This window comes from Musa acuminata, chromosome BXJ3-9 (genome assembly GCF_036884655.1).
Source record: "Musa acuminata AAA Group cultivar baxijiao chromosome BXJ3-9, Cavendish_Baxijiao_AAA, whole genome shotgun sequence".
NCBI classification, from domain to species: Eukaryota; Viridiplantae; Streptophyta; class Magnoliopsida; order Zingiberales; family Musaceae; genus Musa; species Musa acuminata.
In genome coordinates this window covers 15,997,501-16,016,076 of record NC_088357.1, presented here as the reverse complement: position 1 = coordinate 16,016,076, position 18,576 = coordinate 15,997,501, and the positions used below count along the sequence as shown (strand labels likewise).

The 18,576-nt window shown below is 32.9% G+C and overlaps 1 protein-coding gene across 1 annotated transcript; it reads right to left on the bottom strand.

Annotated features, from left to right (window-relative positions):
* Positions 1–637: 637 nt before the first annotated feature.
* LOC103973577 (nudix hydrolase 17, mitochondrial) lies at positions 638–1,867 on the bottom strand. Its single transcript, XM_009388189.3, has 4 exons — positions 1,627–1,867; positions 1,379–1,462; positions 1,163–1,291; positions 638–1,082 (listed from the first exon to the last, which is right to left on the bottom strand). Exons 1-4 carry the CDS (start codon positions 1,810–1,812, stop codon positions 954–956), a joined length of 528 nt encoding a protein of 175 aa, XP_009386464.1. The 5' UTR covers positions 1,813–1,867; the 3' UTR covers positions 638–953.
* Positions 1,868–18,576: the final 16,709 nt, after the last annotated feature.

The window sequence follows — 18,576 nt, the reverse complement described above, 5'->3', positions numbered from 1 at the left end:
TTTTTTTGCTTTTTAGAATTTAATTCTGGCGTAGTCATTAATTTTTTACCATATTTGACCACTGAAGTTTTGGCTTCTTGTTGTGAAATCTTCATTAATCTGAGGATGTAATTATAACACCACCAATGAATTGCTTAAAATAATTATTTTGTTTCACATCATGCTGCTAAGTCTTGCATGCTTGAACAAACTATATTGAATTTGATTTTAATTTACATAAAAAAGCAAATTAGAAAGGTATTTTAAAGAATAAATATTTTTATTTCTAAATTAATTAGCTATGATCCCAATAGAAAATAAAATGAAAGATAATAATGTAAAATGATGTGAACATATACGAAATAAACATATATATATATATATAGTGGTTGTATTGTATTAGATTATTCAAGTATTAATGATGTGAGGATAGGTAGTTAAAAAGAGACACGGATCTAAAAAATTACTAAAAATAATTTAAAAAGACAAGCTCGATAACAAGAGAAAAGATGTAAGTGATCCAAATAGTTAAAACATCACGACTTATCCTTTTCAATATGCAAGAAAAAAGTGACCCCGATAGAGGTTCCACCTGGTGGTTGAGATTGTGCCAAGTACAGAAAGTGGAAGCTGCACAAAACTCTATCAATGAAGTTAATAGCACTAAAACCAAACATGTTCAATATTTCTTAGTTCAGTTAGGATTAAAAAGATGGATTCAACTTTACATAATCGTAATCACAGTAACCAACGAGAAAGAAGATTATCTCCATGAAGTTGCTCACTATTCTGGTACTCTGAAAACTACAAATTTTTGTTGGGTCCATCAGTCAACGATGAGATCATGAGATCACAGGGCTGAAAGAATTGAAAGAATGATCAAACTCTGTTGTAACTATCAGCTATTCTTGGTGGGAAGAGAGTTCATCCATCATCCATGAGAGACTGCTCGTGGAGAGTGCCAAAGAAGAATACTAAAATGCTGAAGCAGTACTGTTGCTGTTATTACTGCTGCTGGAACTCGACAGCCGTTTCACCAATCTATCCAAGGCTTCCTTCATCCATGGATGCTGGCATCCCTCTTTGGCATCTGCCACCGTCACCTGATCCACCAAACCAGTATGAGGGATGGAAAACACCACTACCTCGAATCTAAAGATTCAGTTCTCTGGTGTGTGCTTACCCATTTGCGTTCTCTCGTGTGCATCTCAGGCCAGTCCCCCAGTTCCTCCGTCACATTGAGAGGGAACATGATGCCCTCGTGCACTGCGCCGTAGGTCCTGCTCTTGTACTTCCATTTCCCAAGTTTTCGCTGCAACGATGGCACAGCAAGATGGTCAGCAACACTGCGACAAAGGCGAGTAATTTGGAGAGGAAATGGGCAGGATCGCAAGCTTACCTGCACATTCCCCTGCACTCCAGCTTCCTCCAATGCCTCCCGCAAAGCTGCTTCTTTAATGGTCTCATCCGTCTCCCACCCACCCTGATAAGGCAACAGAAACCCATTGATTTGATTGATTCAACACCAAGAATTCAGATTAATTAAGACAAAAATTGTTCTTTTGGTGGGTTCTCATGAACATTTCATCGAGCAAATTACACGGATCCATTACTGACATGAAAGAAAAAACGTAGCTTTCTGCATACCTTTGGGAACAACAATCCATTTCCTTTGGGCGAACTGATGACAAGAACCTCCATGGATCTATCGAGGTCTTCACCGCCGCCGTCGCCAGGATTATACTTGTAGGGAATGCACCCGACGACGAGGCGGCTCCCGCTCTTGCTGTAGCGCTGGAGCTGCCTGCCCTGCCGAGACACCATGCACACCATCTTCCTCCTTGCAACCTTCCTCGCCTTTTGTTTCCGATGCGGAGTAAACAGGCTAGAGGGGCAATAAATAGAAGAGGAGACGGCGGAGCGCGTGGAGGAAGGTGGCGAATCCAATTGACGTGGCAGAAGCGTCGCTTCCGGGCATTGTCTGTCACGCTTCTCCGTCACTTCTCGCTTTCGTTAGCGTTTCGTTCCGTGGACAAAACGCGACGGAGTTCGTCGTTAACTGTGATGGCATCTCCTTAGGGCGATGGGCCCCGCGGTACGGTTGACTTGACGGGCCGGCAACGCGAGTTCGACCGTGTCAAATTCTCCCGTGTCTTCTCTGTCGGAAGTAAATGGAATCTGGGGTGGCTGTCGCTACCGAGCTAATTATATATTATTTGTATAGTTAATTATTCTTAATATTTTAATCTTTATATCTTAAAAAATTATATTAAAATTTTTATATTTATAAAAATAAAATATTTAATTTTATTTCTCTTCGTATCATTGATTTTACTAATAAAAATATTATAAGATTTATTACCTAAATTCGATTTATTACTAAGTACATACGGTATTTTTGTTAGCAAAATTGAGAAGAAACGGATTTAAATATTTTACTTTCGTAAGTATAAATATCTTAATATAATTTTAAGAATATAAAAATTAAAATATTAAAGATAGCTAATTACATTATGTAATATGTAATTAGCGCCTAGCCATTGATGTGAACATGATTTTGATCCTCTTTGAATTTTAACTAATTATCGTCGCATTCTAATCAGATTTGAACATTTAGTTTTTATAATGGTTCTATCTTCTTATCTGTATTAAAATTATATATAAATCATCTAAAAAACCTATAATAATTGAATTTTATTGGATGATGTCCTAATGTTTATTTTTTACCAAGGTCCTTTGTTTCACAATAGGACCAAAATATTTTCAATAAATTTTAAAAAAGATATTTGATATCCATTGTTCTTGGTTGACTTTGATTTTTTTTTGCTTGAATCAATACGATTGATTAAATCTAACCAGTTCAATATAACTCTAAGTATTTATTTATTTATTATTAAGACTTAGATTGCTCTTCTTTTTCATCAAATCACCTTGCTACCCTTATTTTACCGATACAACACCAATATTGAGGAAGGTCATCATTGTTAACTTTCTTATTGGTGGTGGCTTACATCACAATCTTCATCGTCATTGTTGTTGCCAACACGAGGTAAGGATAACACTAGCCTAGTCCTTTAAAATGATAACATGTGGGTATCACCAAAGAGGAGAGGAAGGTGATCTGGTGTCATCATCACCATCGGCGTCTTGCCAAGAAGGCATCTCCACAGAGGAGAGTAAGAGGAGTTATTGTCATCATCGCTAGTGGTGCAGGAGTTAAACAAGTCTTCACGGTAAAAGTATGTCAGTCTTCCTATTGTTTTTCATTATCGTGACCATCAGTTGAGCATTAGCTTCGTTAGCCTTTGTGATCAAGGGTTCATCATCGTATCATCATTTAGGTTTTTACAATCTCATTGAATTTTTATATAACTTAATGTATTATCACTGAAGCATCAATTGCATTGGCCTATTATTTATGCATCATGAATCATTCACTACAATAATAAAAAATATATAAATGATTATATTTTTAGAGTTTGGTACTATTAATTTTAAATGTCATTTAAATATAAGCTACTTATTACAAGATGATCATCTTTCGAATGAAATATTTAGTTATCTAGATGAGATAAATAGGTTTAATGAAATAGTACCTTTGTCGATACCAGAATCATAAGTAATTTTGGGAAGTAGTCATCTAATATCAGTCCAAATTGTAGGATCTATCTCTACATAACTTTAAACATCAAGCTTTATTTTCGAAAGCGATTATAAGTTAGAGGAGCAAATTGAAGTATCTGCACAACCTCAAACTTATAACTTTGATTTTAAAAGGAATTTATAATAGATAACAATAATAATAGTTATAAGATATTTGAAGAAGAGTAGGCTGAGCAAAGAATAAAAGAAGTCAAAGAAGTTATAGATCATAAAAAAGAAATAAAAAATGATATACATCATAATACATTTGATGCCCATAATATTGTTTATGAGCTAATCAAATTTAATCTAGATATGTATGAAAACCTGTTGGAGGATAGGGTTATAGAAGATGATGACTTCAACCTTAATGCTTTAGCTCTATATCTAGATAAAGATGAAATTGTCATCAATGACCTATATATTGGATAAGTAATAATTTGTCACTGTTCATATTACAATATGAAATATAAAGATTTGTTGTGATATTTCATACTTGAGTCCTTCATGTTTTGTAGGTATTTAAAGATATTTCAAAGTTTAGAAGAGTTTGCAAGAATATATCATAAGGAGAAATTTTGAAATGAAAATTAATCTAAGGTTGAGCATTGTGGATGGATGATAGTTGCTCATAGAGATGATATATGTGGGATTATGAAGTCCATCAATGAGCGCCAATACAATATGCCTAGAGGAAATCAAGATCATCCATCTTACACTGGCCAGTTTATAACTGAAGAAATCAAAGAACAAGTTTTTTGCAAATGAACATTATATTCCGAAGATGATAATTGCAAACATACAAAAAAAAATTAGAGTAGTAGTTTTATATAGGAAAAACATATCTAGCATGTGAAATCATATTGAATGAAGTTCATTAAGACTTTGATAGATCTTATGGTGAATTAATGCCTTTTCTAAGAGAGTTGGGAGTTCATGAATATAAAATGATATTTCTTTAATAAGTATAAAGGAAGGATATTTTCGTTGGGTTTTTTTGGGCATTCAGTGTATGTTTGTGCAGTTTTATTAAGTATATCATCCATTTATCATCCATTTATTAAGTATAAAGGAAAAATATCCTACTGTATTGATGATGGTGACTACTTTTGATGGATCTAATAAGTTATTTCATGTCACATTTGGAGTAGTAGAGATTGAGGGGAGAGAGTCATGGGAATTATTTCTTTTGGAGTTAGAAAAATGTTTTGATGCATAATTCTTTAAGTATCTTTAGTGACAAAAAAAATCTAAGAATTCTTATAGTAGTTAAAGAAATATTTTCAGTGGCACATCACGATTACTGCATCATCCATCTTTCGAAAAATTTAGTAAGTGATATATATATATGATAGAGAAGTGAGTAGACTTTTTTGGGCTGCAACTATTAAGTCCAAGTTTAATGAATGTGAAAATTAATGAAAAAACATTAAAAAAAAAATTATTGTTGCATTTATAGAGTGAAATGGGCTATTATATTTTTTTATAGGACGATGTTATATAATATTAATAACAAATGATACCAAAAGCATGAATTTACTAGTCATAGGTGTTATGCAAACTAATCACGTGAGTGATGATACATATGACATGACACACATTCTTTTTATTTATTATATTATTTAGTATTTTATCACTTTATATTACTTGTCACATGAATATATTGTGATGTCCATGGATCTATGCAATGGGAATCGGATCGTGATAAGATTGCGATAATAAGACTGGTTTACCTTTAAACATAGACTCAAATAATCTCAGTCATAGGTTACTCGAGAGGGACATCGATATAACTGGATAGACTAATGTATTATATACACATCTATATGATAGAGACGGCTGGTCTCATAATTACTCGTACGAAGACACTAGAGATATAGTGTAAGTGCTTATCGGAGAATGAGTTTACTGATTGATCCGATCATGGAATGCTGGATGGTTGATGATACCTTATTGTCAGACAACAATTCTGTCATCCCAATGGTGTATATATAGTCCTTAGACTTAACACAAAGAATGTTTTGAATATGAAGTTATCATTTTATAATTGATATAATAATTCTTATTATAAAAATATATTTTATTATATTTATAGAGTGGATTTTAATTGAATTAGGATATTTTTTGGTTGAGATATATTTTGTTGAGATCACCATGTGCTAAATTCTAATAATTATACTAAAATGATCTAAAAATTAGAAAGATATTCAAGTTATACTCTAGTTATGGATAAGATAAGATTATGATCTAATATTTGAATCATGTGCTAAATTTTAATAACTACAACAAAATCATATAAAATATGAAAAAATGATACTAAACAACTTAGAATTATACCATGATAGTTTTGGAAAATTTGGCTCTGATTTAGATTAATTTTAACTCATGTTATACTCAAGTTACGGATAAAATGGAATCACCATCTAACATTCAAATAACTACATGCCAAATTCATTAATTACACTATTTTTTTAATTTTTTTTTTAAAAGTAGTACTTGTCAACTTACAATCATGTCATGATTTTTTTTTTGGATAAGTTCCAATTGGTTATCTTCATTGTAACTCAAGTATGCAATAAAGTTATCTTGAAGATACACTTGATCACAATATAACACTATACCATGATAGTGGTACCACCATTGAGCAATGCTATTAACTAAGGTAGTGCCATCGCTCCTAAACTAGGTAGGAGTATCACCCAAAACCATGGTCAGTATCCATCTTGAAAATAATAAATTCTAAAATCATGTAAAAATAAAAAAATAGAATAGATTCTGTAAAATATGTTAAAAACATGATATTATTGTTTTGGTGAAGTTGTTTTGGAGATACTTTTAGTATTTACACTTGATTTATACTTGATCATATATTCAATATTAAAAATCTCCTAATTCATTGCCTATTGACTCTAATAACAAGAAAAAAATATAAAATATATTATAAAATATATTATAAATATTTTATTATAATTTTAAAGCAGTTTAAATAGGTTTGAAGATTATCCCAATATTTATACTTGAGTTACACTCTGATTACACTCAGTTTACATTTGATTATAGATTCAATATAGAAATATCATATTTTACCACATTTTGACTCTAAAATTAAGAAAAAATATAAAAAATATAAAAATATATTATTATAGTTTTGGAGAAGTTTAAGCAGGTTTGGAGATAATTTTAATATTTACACTTGAGTTATACACTAATTACACTTGATCATATATTTATAACACTTACTACAAATTCATCTGTTTTAAAGCTAAAATGACAGCCATTGACATCTTCATTACTGCCCATCTTCTCAAAAATATGCAAGATGTAAAATATTAGTCAACATAATCAAATTAATTATATTATAAATACTATTAGATTCAGATCACCTTTATAAATTTCTCTCTTTCCATCTCCCATAGGAATAAAGGATCATTAACCTTATCCGTAGAGGTCTTCGGAACATCGACTTTCATCCGCTTACATCTATTCTCTCAAAATTCTTTAGGTAACTTCCTCTTCTTAAAAATATGTAGGTTGTATTTTAAAACTTGATAAATCTTAAGCCTATACAACCTATGGAATATTGATGATCAAGCCCTCATCATGGTAGTCCTTGAGGCCTATGATCATAAGATATCCAAATCCATGATCTTCAAGTAATTTATGTAATCTTTTAATTTTATCTTTAGAATTTTGACACTTGGCATGTTCTTGTCCAGATCGCACTTGTGTATCCTACAAAGTAATTAATATATTAAATAAGGTAACATATTTAAAATTTACAAAAGAGAAATACTAAACTATTATACCTCACTAATATTATTAAGCGATAGTATATAGGTCTTTATACGAGTCGAAGTGAGCATTTAAGATAGCTGCTTAAGAAACATATATAAATTTATAAAACATATTTATATCTCTAAATGAATGATTATTTATAAATAAATATTTATCGAATCCTTAGTTATTGATTGTAACCTTAATCCGATAATATTTTCTAGTTGTTTATATTCATCCGACTCCGTTTCCAAAGGCAAGGATGATCCGGATAATGGGATGGCATAAATAAATTGATATGCTCACATAACCAAACCTACAAAAAATTAAGGAACATTAATAATCAAAATTAATATGTATTATGCTTTTGATATATATGTAAAAAAGAAGATTTAGCTTACCATTAATATTTGATACCTTCAAGTTTAGTATCTTTATACGAGTACTAATAGTTAAAATCTTAACAACGATATAAAAATGAACAATAATAACCCAATCGTATTTAGTTAACGAGGGAAGTGATGTATAGTTAATTTGACAAAATAAAATACAAGCAAATATGTATAAAATGTATAATCGACAAAAGTTAACAACATCAATATCATCATCACTAAAAACCAACCTAGACATTACATCGTCTATATTTTATCTAATAGGAAGCTGATATCTAAGGAACTTATCAAACATAAAACCCAAAGTCATAACTTCAACATCTGTGAGTTCCCCATGATTGAAAACCCTCAAAGTTAAATCAACATCACTTGGGCTAAACTCGATTGTAATATCACCAAATATAAAAGTGGATCCCTTAGTCTAATGATCTAAGATAATATATAAAGTAGATCATGGTACCAGGGTAATGCGAAATGGATTTTGAAAGAAAACCGATAGTATAATTGTAATTGCTAGAATAAGTTCTTTAGATAGAAAAGGAACAAACTCATGATAGTAATTTAATAAAATAAAAAAAATAACTCACAACCAAATTTAAAATCATAAAGGGATACAAAAAGTTCACCACCCAAAGGATAATAAACAAGTGTACAGAACTGAAAAATAAAAAACTCACTACTTAAGGAAGCTTCCAAGAGATACAAAGTTTAAGAGAGAACTCCAATAGAGTTTCTAACGATATCATTAGTTTTTAAACTTTTTTTTAACCCTTAAAATACCAAAATAAGTACTATTAGGATCAAGAGCGGCACTAAGAGGGGGGGTTGAATTAGTGCAGTGAAAAACTTTTATGATTTCAAAAGTCTATATTTTGATTAAATCTGATTCCAACGAAAATTATTTCGTAAGGAGTTTAACTTGAAAGTGTATATGAGTGTAGAGAAGATAGTAAGAAGGTAATGTAGCTTGCAGTAACGAAACTTACACAAATTGAAAAGCAAACCAGAATTTAGAGTGGTTCGGTCTTTGTGACCTACATCCACTTTCAGATTCCTCCTCCGTCGAGGTCACTAGCGTCCACTAAAGGTCTTCCTTCAATAGGCGAAGACCAACCATCTCTTACAGCGCTTTCTCCTTTTCGCGGGTTTAGGAGAGAACCCTTATAAGTCTCACACCTCTCTTGAATGATCTCAAAACTTAGAAAGGGAGAAGGAGAATTCTAGCACTTGTTTACAACACTTTTACACCCTAACAACTCAAGATTATCTCAATGCTTTCGTTCCCTTTCATACAGAAAAAGGTGAGGTTTTTATAGGCCCCAATGACTTCAAAAATAGAGCCAAAAAGTGTTTAATCTTGGATTTTCAAGGTCCTGGCGGTACCACCGCTATTATTGGATGGTACCACCGCCTGACACCTAACACTAGGTGGTACTACCGCTCAGTCTAGGCGGTACCATCGCTTGACAGAGCTCGGAGACCGAGCTCTGGTGGTACCAACGCCTGACAGGAGCGGTACCACCACTGGCAGCAATAACTACTGATGGTACCACCACCCAGAAATCCTGGGGGGCATTGCTTTCTAGGCGGTGCCACCGTCGGCCAGGAATTCAAGGGCTGAATTAAGTGCTCAATTCGACCCAATTCAGTCCTGTTAAGGGCCCAATTGGCCCCTAATTAAGTTAGTGGGATCACTTCCCAATCCTAACTTAATTTACGCTTTAACTATGATAACTAAGACATGATTACAATGCTGCTTGTTATGGTGTGTCAATTGCTCTTCTGGCGAGCTTCCGGCGTCCTTCCAGTGAACATCCGACGAACTTTTGGCAATGTTCCAATGGACTCCCGGCAAGCTTCTAGACTTTACGACGATCATTTTGGCGAGTTCTGACAAGCTTCTTTGGCAAGCTCTTGGACTTCTCGGTTGGTTCCGGCAGAACTTCCGACGAACGTTCGGACTTCCGTCGAACTCTCGAACTCCCAATGAGATCTCGATCTTGACTTCGGTACAAACCCTGCTTTATGTCTTACTGCTATCGTAGTTAATCCTACACACTTTTCTCAACATATAGATTAGATCAAATAATTTACAATTGACTTCATCATCAAAATTCGAGATTCAACAATCTCCCCCTTCTTGTTGATGACAATCAATCAATGATGGATAACCTTAACTCCCCCTATCTATATGCCATACTAGAGAAAATATATTCTTGAATTCTAGGCCTTTGAATTCAAGAAACAAACTCGTAAGATAAGTTCATTAAACTTATCAACATACACATCATGATTTCTATCATGATCTAATATTCTCAAAATGATGTCAAGGCATGACATCCATTTTCAAGTATGATATTTCAAATATGAAAGATGACAAAGATAGCAATTCATCATTCTATGGCAAGATATTAATTGTAAAATAGTAAGTTAAGCTCTAGATATCTTATCATAATGAAGGAAATTTATCAAGCAAACATTTCAAGTATATATGATGAAATACATTGCATGCATTTGTCATCAATTTATCATATTTTGGTATTATTTCTCCCTTATTGTCATCAACAAAAAGGAGAACAATTCAACAATGCAAGTGTGGTAAAAATTCATGTCACATTTCAATTTGTATTTGATGATACCTATCGTATCATTCAAAAGTTCTCACATTAAAAGTTATAAATATTTAAAGAGATAGCTTCCATCAACTTCTCCACTTTTTTATCATCAAAACTTTATATGAAAAAGAAAAGTAAGGAGGAAATCTATTAAGAACTAACTTTGTAAAATGATTTGAATCAAGTCAAAAATGATGACAGAGTTTTATTAAATCATGCTTCAATTTTTATAAGGATCAAGATATTTATGTGAAATCAACTCCTCACTCTTGCAAGTGTTCATCTCATAAAAAAATAAAAATTCTTCCTTCATTAACAAAGAATTCATGTGAAAGAATCATCATATGAAGGATAAAAAAAATTCCATGAATAAACCTTCATAATGAGAGGAGCATTACATCAAATTCATTTTTCATTAAAAATTCACGAGATAAATCCGTGAGAGATGCATTTGTCAATGAAATCCATGGAGTGATTGAGTGTATCAAAAATCATTAAGTGATGGAGCAAGGGTATGAAGGAAACTTGATACCAAGGAAGATAAAAATGAAATAAGTTCATGAAAGCTTCATTTATGAGATACAAAAAGATAGTCCAGAAAAGATATACATCAAATTCATACATTTAAATGAATTAACATTCCTAACTCTCTTCTAATAAAATCATATTGTTCTTCACTTAAAGGTTTTATAAAGATATCGGCTAATTAATATTTCGTATCAATAAATTCTAAGATTACATCATGATTATTAACATGATCTCATATAAAGTGATGCCTAATATCAATATGTTTAGTTCTAAAGTGTTGAATGAGATTTTTTGTTAAACATATTGCACTTGTGTTATCACATTTTATGGGAATGTTTTTAAGATGAATCTTATAATCCTCTAAAGTATTTTTCATCCACACAACTTGTGCACAACATGCACTAGTAATGTACTCACCTTCGGTTGTAGATAGTACAACCGAGTTTTGTTTCTTAGAAGACAAAAAAATAAGTGTGTGTCCTAAAAATTGACATATTCCGGATGTGCTTTTTTTATCTAATCTACATTCAGCAAAATCTGCATCAGTATATGCAATTAGTTCAAAGTTCTTGGATTTTAGATACCATAATTATAGATTTATGGTACCTTTAAGATATCTAAGAATTCTCTTAATTGCTTTAAGATGAGATATCTTAGGATTGGATTGAAACCTAGCACAAAGACCTATACTAAACATGATATTCAGCCTAGTTGTAGTGAGGTATAGTAAACTTCCTATCATACCCCTATAAGCTTTTTGATCAAAACTTTCTCCACTTTCATCAATGTCTAACTTAGTGAAGATACTCATGGGAGTATTGATAGCCTTTGAGCTATCAATATTAAACCTTTTTAGCAAATCTAAAGCATATTTTGTTTGACTAAGAAAATTTTCACTACTTAGTTGTTTGATTTGTAAACCTAAAAAGAAAGTTAATTCCCACATCAAACTCATTTCAAATTCAAGACTCATACTTCTAGCAAATGATTCACAAAGAGATTCATTCGTGAAACCGAAAATAATATCATCAACATAAATTTGAACAATAAGAAAATTATTTTTAAAATTTTTGATAAATAATATAGTATCGACCTTGCCTTTAGAGAAATTATTATGAATTAGAAATGAACTAAGTCTCTCATACTAAGCTCTTGGGGCTTATTTTAAATCATAGAGAGCTTTAGTCAATTTAAATGCATGATTAGGGAGACTATTATTCTCAAATCCGAGAGGTTGTTCAATATAAACTTCTTCATAAATAAAGCCATTAAGAAAAACACTTTTAACATCTATTTGAAATAACTTAAAATTATTACTACTAACATAGGCAAAGAGCATCCTTATGGCTTCTAATCAAGCCATAGGAGTGAAGGTTTCTTCATAATCAATACATTCTTTTTGATTGAAACCTTTGACCACTAATCTAGCATTGTTTCTAACCATGATACCAGATTCATCTTACTTGTTTCTAAAGACCCATTTAGTACCAATAACTAAATGGTCATTTGGCCTAGGAACAAGCTTCCACACCTCATTTCTCTCAAATTGATTTAACTCATCTTGTATTGCGATAATCCATAAATCATCTTTTATGGCTTCGTCAATACATTTAGGTTCAATTTGGGAGAGAAAAGCGACGTTAGCACAAAAATTTTTAAGAAAATAACGTGTTTAAACCCCTTTAGATATGTCTCCTATGATTAATTCCTTAGGATGAGCATCTACATACTTCCAATCCTTGGGTAAGGATGTTTCAGAAGTGGATGCATCCAAGTTACTAGTTGGAGAAGGGGTTTCATTTAAATTCAAAGTATCAAAGTTAACATCATCATCAAAATCATTTTTCTTAATTTCGAAAATCTCATTAAAAACTACATGAATGGATTCTTCTATAATCAAGGTTCTTTTATTAAAGATACGAAATACTTTAGAAATCGAAGAATAGCCAAGAAAAAATTTTCATCAAACTTAGCATCAAATTTTCCTAAGGCATCTTTTTCATTCAAGATAAAACACTTGCACCCAAAAACTTTAAAATATGAAACATTGGGTTTTTTTGTTGTTCCACAACTCATAAAGAGTTTTGGTGAGTAAGGGTCTTACTAGAACTCTATTCATGACATAGCATGCCATGTTTATGGCTTTGACCCAAAAATATTTGGGTAGGCTATGTTCATTCAACATGGTTCTTGCCATTTCTTGTAAATTTCTATTCTTTCTTTCTACTACTCTATTTTGTTGAGGATTTCTTGGAGTAGAGAAGTTGTGGTTATATCCATTAGATTCACAAAATTCTTGAAAATCATGATTTTAAAATTCACCACTGTGATCACTTCGAATTGATGAAATCATAAAACCCTTTTCATTTTGAACAAGTTTATAAAACTTGGTGAAATATCTAAAACATTCACTTTTGTGTTTTTCAATAATTACAAAACTTGGTGAAATATCTAAAGCATTCACTTTTGTGTTTTTCAATAAATAAGTCCATATGTATCTACTATAATCATCTACAATGATAAAAGCGTATTTGCTACCTCCTAGGGATATAGAGATTGGTCCGAATAAGTCTATATGGATCAATTGCAAAGATCTAGAGGTGCTTATTTGATTCTTAGGTTTGAAGCTATCTTTTATTTGTTTTCCTAATTAACAAGCATCACACACATTATCTTTGATGAACTTGATATGAGGAATTCCTCTTACAAGTTCTTTGGATAAAATTTGGGTGATTAGTTTCATGCTAGCATGACCTAATCTCCTATGCCAAAGCCAAGCATCATTATTCAAAACCGAAAAATACATTTCATTACAAAGGTCATTAATGTCAATGGTGTATACATTATTTTATTTTAATGCAATCATAAATATGTTTTTGTGTGGTTTTTCAATAATGCAAGCATTAGATTCAAATTTAACAATATATCCTTTATCACATAATTGACTAATGCTCCAAGAGATTATGTTTTAAACCATCAACTAACAAAACATCTTCAATAAAGAAGTTGGATTTGTTACCTATGGTTCCTTTGCCAATGATTTTATCCTTGTTGTTGTCTCCGAAGGTGGCATATCCTTCGTCTATGCTAGTGTGCTTAGAGAATTGAGATGGATCTCCGGTCATATACCTTGAGCATCCATTATCAAGGTACCATCTCTTGCTCCTAGCTTGTGATGGTATATGTTTCTACAAAAGAAGATAATTTTTAGGTATCAATTTGATCTTGGGTGCCTCAAAAACCGATCTAAATTGCTTATCATGTTGCATGGAGTTCTTTATGGTTCCTTTGGGAACCCAGATCAATTTGTTTGGACTAACTTTCTTGAATGGACAATGATACGCTTTATGTCCATGTTTGCAACAAAAGTTGTATTTGTTTTGGTGTGAAATATACAAGATAGGGCCTTTAATGAAGGTGGTTGGATTTTGGTGAGAGCTTCTCACAAATCCGATTCCACTTCTTTTATGAATGTGACCCTTAGGTAAGGATTATGTTCAAGGACTTGCTACCAACCTCAAATTTCTTCAAGGTATCCTTGAATAGCAAGTTCTCTTTTGGAATATTTCTAAATCATGGCATTTCGTATATGGAGCTAAACTATCATTATGCTCAATTTTTAATTTATCAAAATTACTAACAAGAGTATTATGCTAATTTTTTAATAATTTATATTTTCTACTAATTATTTTGCATTCATCAAATAAATCATGGAAAGCATTTAATAATTCATCAAATGATAAATCTGCATCAATTAAATTTGTTACCTTCTCTCCAATGGCCATTAGTGCATAATAAGCAACTTGCTCGGTGTTGGGCTCCTCTTCTTCGGATGCGCTTGAGTCATCCCATGTTGCTTTGACACTTTCTTCTTTGGTGTTCCTTTCTTGGCTTGGGGACATTCACTTTTATAGTGTCCTGGCTTCTTGCATTCATAGCAAATTATTTGGTCTTTCTTAGGTTCAAATTTATTTTTAGTATCATTTTTAAATTTATTTTTTAATAAATTTTTTGAATTTTCTTGTTAAAAGTGTCAAGTCATCGTCAAAGTCCTCATCACTTGAGTTTTCTCTCAAGTGGTCTTCTTGAGTTCTAAGTGTCATATCCTTTTTATTTTTTGGAAGGGTGTCCTCATGCTCTTCATTAGTTTTGCATGTCATTTCGTAAGTCATTAATGACTCAATTAATTCTTCAATAGAAAAGTTGTTTAAATCTTTGGCCTCTTGGATGGTTGTGACTTTAGGGTCCCAACTCTTTGGAAGGGATCTTAAAATTTTATTAACAAGCTCGAAATTTGAAAAACTTTTACCGACTCCTTTCAGACCATTAATGACATCCGTAAAATGGGTGTATATGTCTCATATGGTCTCACTCGGTTTCATTCAAAATAGTTCATAAGAATGTACCAAAAGGTTGATTTTTGACTCTTTCACTCTACTTGTGCCTTCGTGAGTCACTTCAAGTGTGTGCCAAATATCAAAGCAGTTTCACAAATTAAAACATGATTGAACTCGTTCTTATCTAGTGCACAAAATAAGGCATTTATAGCCTTTGCATTTAGAGCGAAAGTCTTCTTCTCCAATTCATTCCAATCAATCATTGGAAGAGAAGACTTTTGAAATCCATTTTCTACAATATTCCAAAGCTCAAAATCGATGGAAATACGAAAGATCCTCATTCGAGTCTTATAATAGTTGTAATCTGTCCTATTGAATATAGGCGAACGTGTAATAAAGTGACCCTCTTGGTTTCCGGCAAATATCATCTCTCTTAGGTTTTAATCCAACTAAGAGTGAACCTCGCTCTGATACCAATTGTTAGGATCAAGAGCGCACTAAGAGGGAGGAGGGGGGAGTGAATTAGTGCAGCGAAAAACTTTTATGATTTAAAAGACTTATTACGATTAAGGTCGATTTAACAAAAGTGGTTTCAACTCAATCCTTTTGGATGAACGTTGAACTTGAAACCTTTCGGGAAATACCAAGAGAAGATTAAGGTGATTTGCAACAATACAAATCACACAACTAAAAAATGTCAGTTTCGTAAAGCTTTCGTACAAGTAAAATAGATTTCAAAAAATGTTTACGTCAAAGCGTAAGTAGACGTAGTTAAGCATAGTAAGGAGGAGAGGCAGTTTGCTTATAAAGGAAAGATGCTCAAAGTAAATGCAAACCGAGATTTTAGAGTAGTTCGGTCAACGTGACCTACATCCACTATTGGCTTCCTCCTCCAACGAGGTCACCAGCATCTACTAGAGGCCTTCATTCAATAGGTGAAAGCTAACTATCCTTTTATAGCTTTTCTCCTTTTGACGGGCTTAGGAGACAACTCTTATAAGTTTTCACTCATCTCTTGAATGATCTTAACACTTAGAAGAAAGAAGAAGGAGAACTCTAGCTTTTTCAATACTTAAGGTCTCAAAGACTCAAGATTAAAATAAGTTTTTCATTGCCCTTTCATACAGGAAAGGGTGGGGGTTTATATAGACCCCAATGAGTTTGAAAATGGAGCCTAAAAGTGTCTATTCCCAAATTTCTGGGGTCCTGGAGGTACCATCGCCATAACTGGGCAGTACTACCACCTGTCATCGGATATTGAGCAGTACTACCGCTTGGTTTGGGCAGTACTACCGCTTGACAACGCTCGAAGACCGAGCTCAGATGGTACCACCGCCTAATAGGGGCAGTACTACCGTCCAGAATCCCTGGGAGACCGAGTCTCCTAGGCGGTGCCACCGTCGGCCAGGAATTATGGGTCCGAATGGGCTGTTCCATTTGGCCCAATTTGGGTCTATTAAGGGCCCAGTTGGCCCCTAATTAAGTTAGTGGGATTACCTCCCAATCCTAACTTAATCTATACTCTAACTGCAACAATTACGATATGATTACTGTAATTCTATGTTCCGGTGCGTCAATCACTTCTTCCGGCGAACTTCCAGCGAACATCCGATGAACCCTCGGCGATGCTCGGTGGACTCCCGGCAAGCTCCTGGACTTCGCGACGATATTCTTGGTGAGTTCCATCGAGCTTCTATAGCAAGCTCCTGGACTTCTCGACTGGTTCCCGCAGAACTTTCGACGAACGTTTGGACTTCCGACGAACTCTCGGGCTCCCAACGTGATCTTGATCTTAACTCCGACATAACACTTGCTGCATGTCTTACTGTCATCGTAGTTAATCTTGTACACTTTTCTTAACATATAGATTAGATAAACAAATGACAATTGACTTTATCATCAAAATCCGAGATTCAACATTTATCTCTTGTGAATTTTTAATGAGAAATGGATTTGATTTATCAAGGTTTATTCATGGAATTTCTCTTTCATATGATGCTTCTTTCACAAAAATTCTTTCTTACTCTTCTCGTGAAAGAAGAATTTTTATGAATTTTTAAGTACAAGATGATCACTTGCAAGAATGAGGATTTGATTTCATATGAATATTTTAATCCTTTTTCATGAATCTCTTCTTTTTGTCAAAATTGAAGCATGGTTTAATAAAACTTATTTACTGTTTTTGACTTAGTTCAAATCATTTCACAAATTTGGTTCTTATTGGATTCCCTCCTTACCTTCCTTCCTCTTCTTCATGTGAAGTTTTTGATGATAAAAGGGGAGAAGTTGATAGAATCTATCACTTTAATGTTGATAAATTTTGATGTTGAGAATTTATGAATGTTACCATGCAACGATGCAATATCGATTAGATAAATTAGTGTGAAACTTACATGAATTCTTACCACACTTGCATTGTTGAATTGTTCTCCTTTTTGTTGATGACAAAGGGGGAGAAATGATACCAAAATATGATAAATTGATGACATATTAGCATTATAAATGTATGCAATGTATTTTATCGTAAATGCTTATATGCTTATCAATTGAAATATATCAAAACGAAGATTGTACCACATCGCAAATGCTTGAAATGTTTCATGAATACTTGATAAATGTCTTTCATTATGATAAGATATCATGAGCTTAACTTACTATTTTACAAATTGATAACTTGCCATCTTGTCATGGAATGATGAATTGCTATTTTTGTTATCTTGCTAAATTTTATATTCAAAATTTGTATCAATGATGATTATCACTGGATTTGAAAATGGATGTCATGCCTTGACATCATTTTGACAAATACATGGTATCATATTTAGAATTGGTAAATCATGATAAGTATCATGATGTGCATATTGATAAGTTTAAACGAACTTAACTTATCAGTTTGATACTTGAATTCAAAGGCTTTGAATTCAAGAATGTCTTTTCTGGCATATAGATAGCGAAAGTTAGGTTAACTCCGTCATCAATTAATTGCCATCATAAAAAAGGAAGAGATTGTTGAATCTCGAATTTTGATGATGAAATTAATTATAAATTATTTGATCTAATCTATATGTTAAGAAAAGTGTGCATGATTAACTACGATAACAGTAAGACATAAAGTAGGTGTTGAGCCAGAGTCAAGATTGAGATCTCGGTGGGAGTTCAAGAGTTCGTCGGAAGTCCGAACGTTCATCAGAAGTTCTGCCGGAACCAACCGAGAAGTCTAGGAGCTTACCAAAGAAGCTCATCGGAACTCGCCAAGAAGATTGTCGTAAAGTCTGGGAGCTTGCCGGGAGTGCGCTGGAACATTATTGA

Excerpts from the sequence above, each read along its gene's own strand:
- LOC103973577 (XM_009388189.3), bottom strand. The coding sequence starts at position 1,812 with ATGGTGTGCATGGTGTCTCGGCAGGGCAGGCAGCTCCAGCGCTACAGC. Across the intron at positions 1,463-1,626 it reads ATGGATTGTTGTTCCCAAAG|GGTGGGTGGGAGACGGATGA; the intron begins GTATGCAGAAAG and ends TTGCCTTATCAG. Across the intron at positions 1,083-1,162 it reads ACACGAGAGAACGCAAATGG|GTGACGGTGGCAGATGCCAA; the intron begins GTAAGCACACAC and ends TTGGTGGATCAG.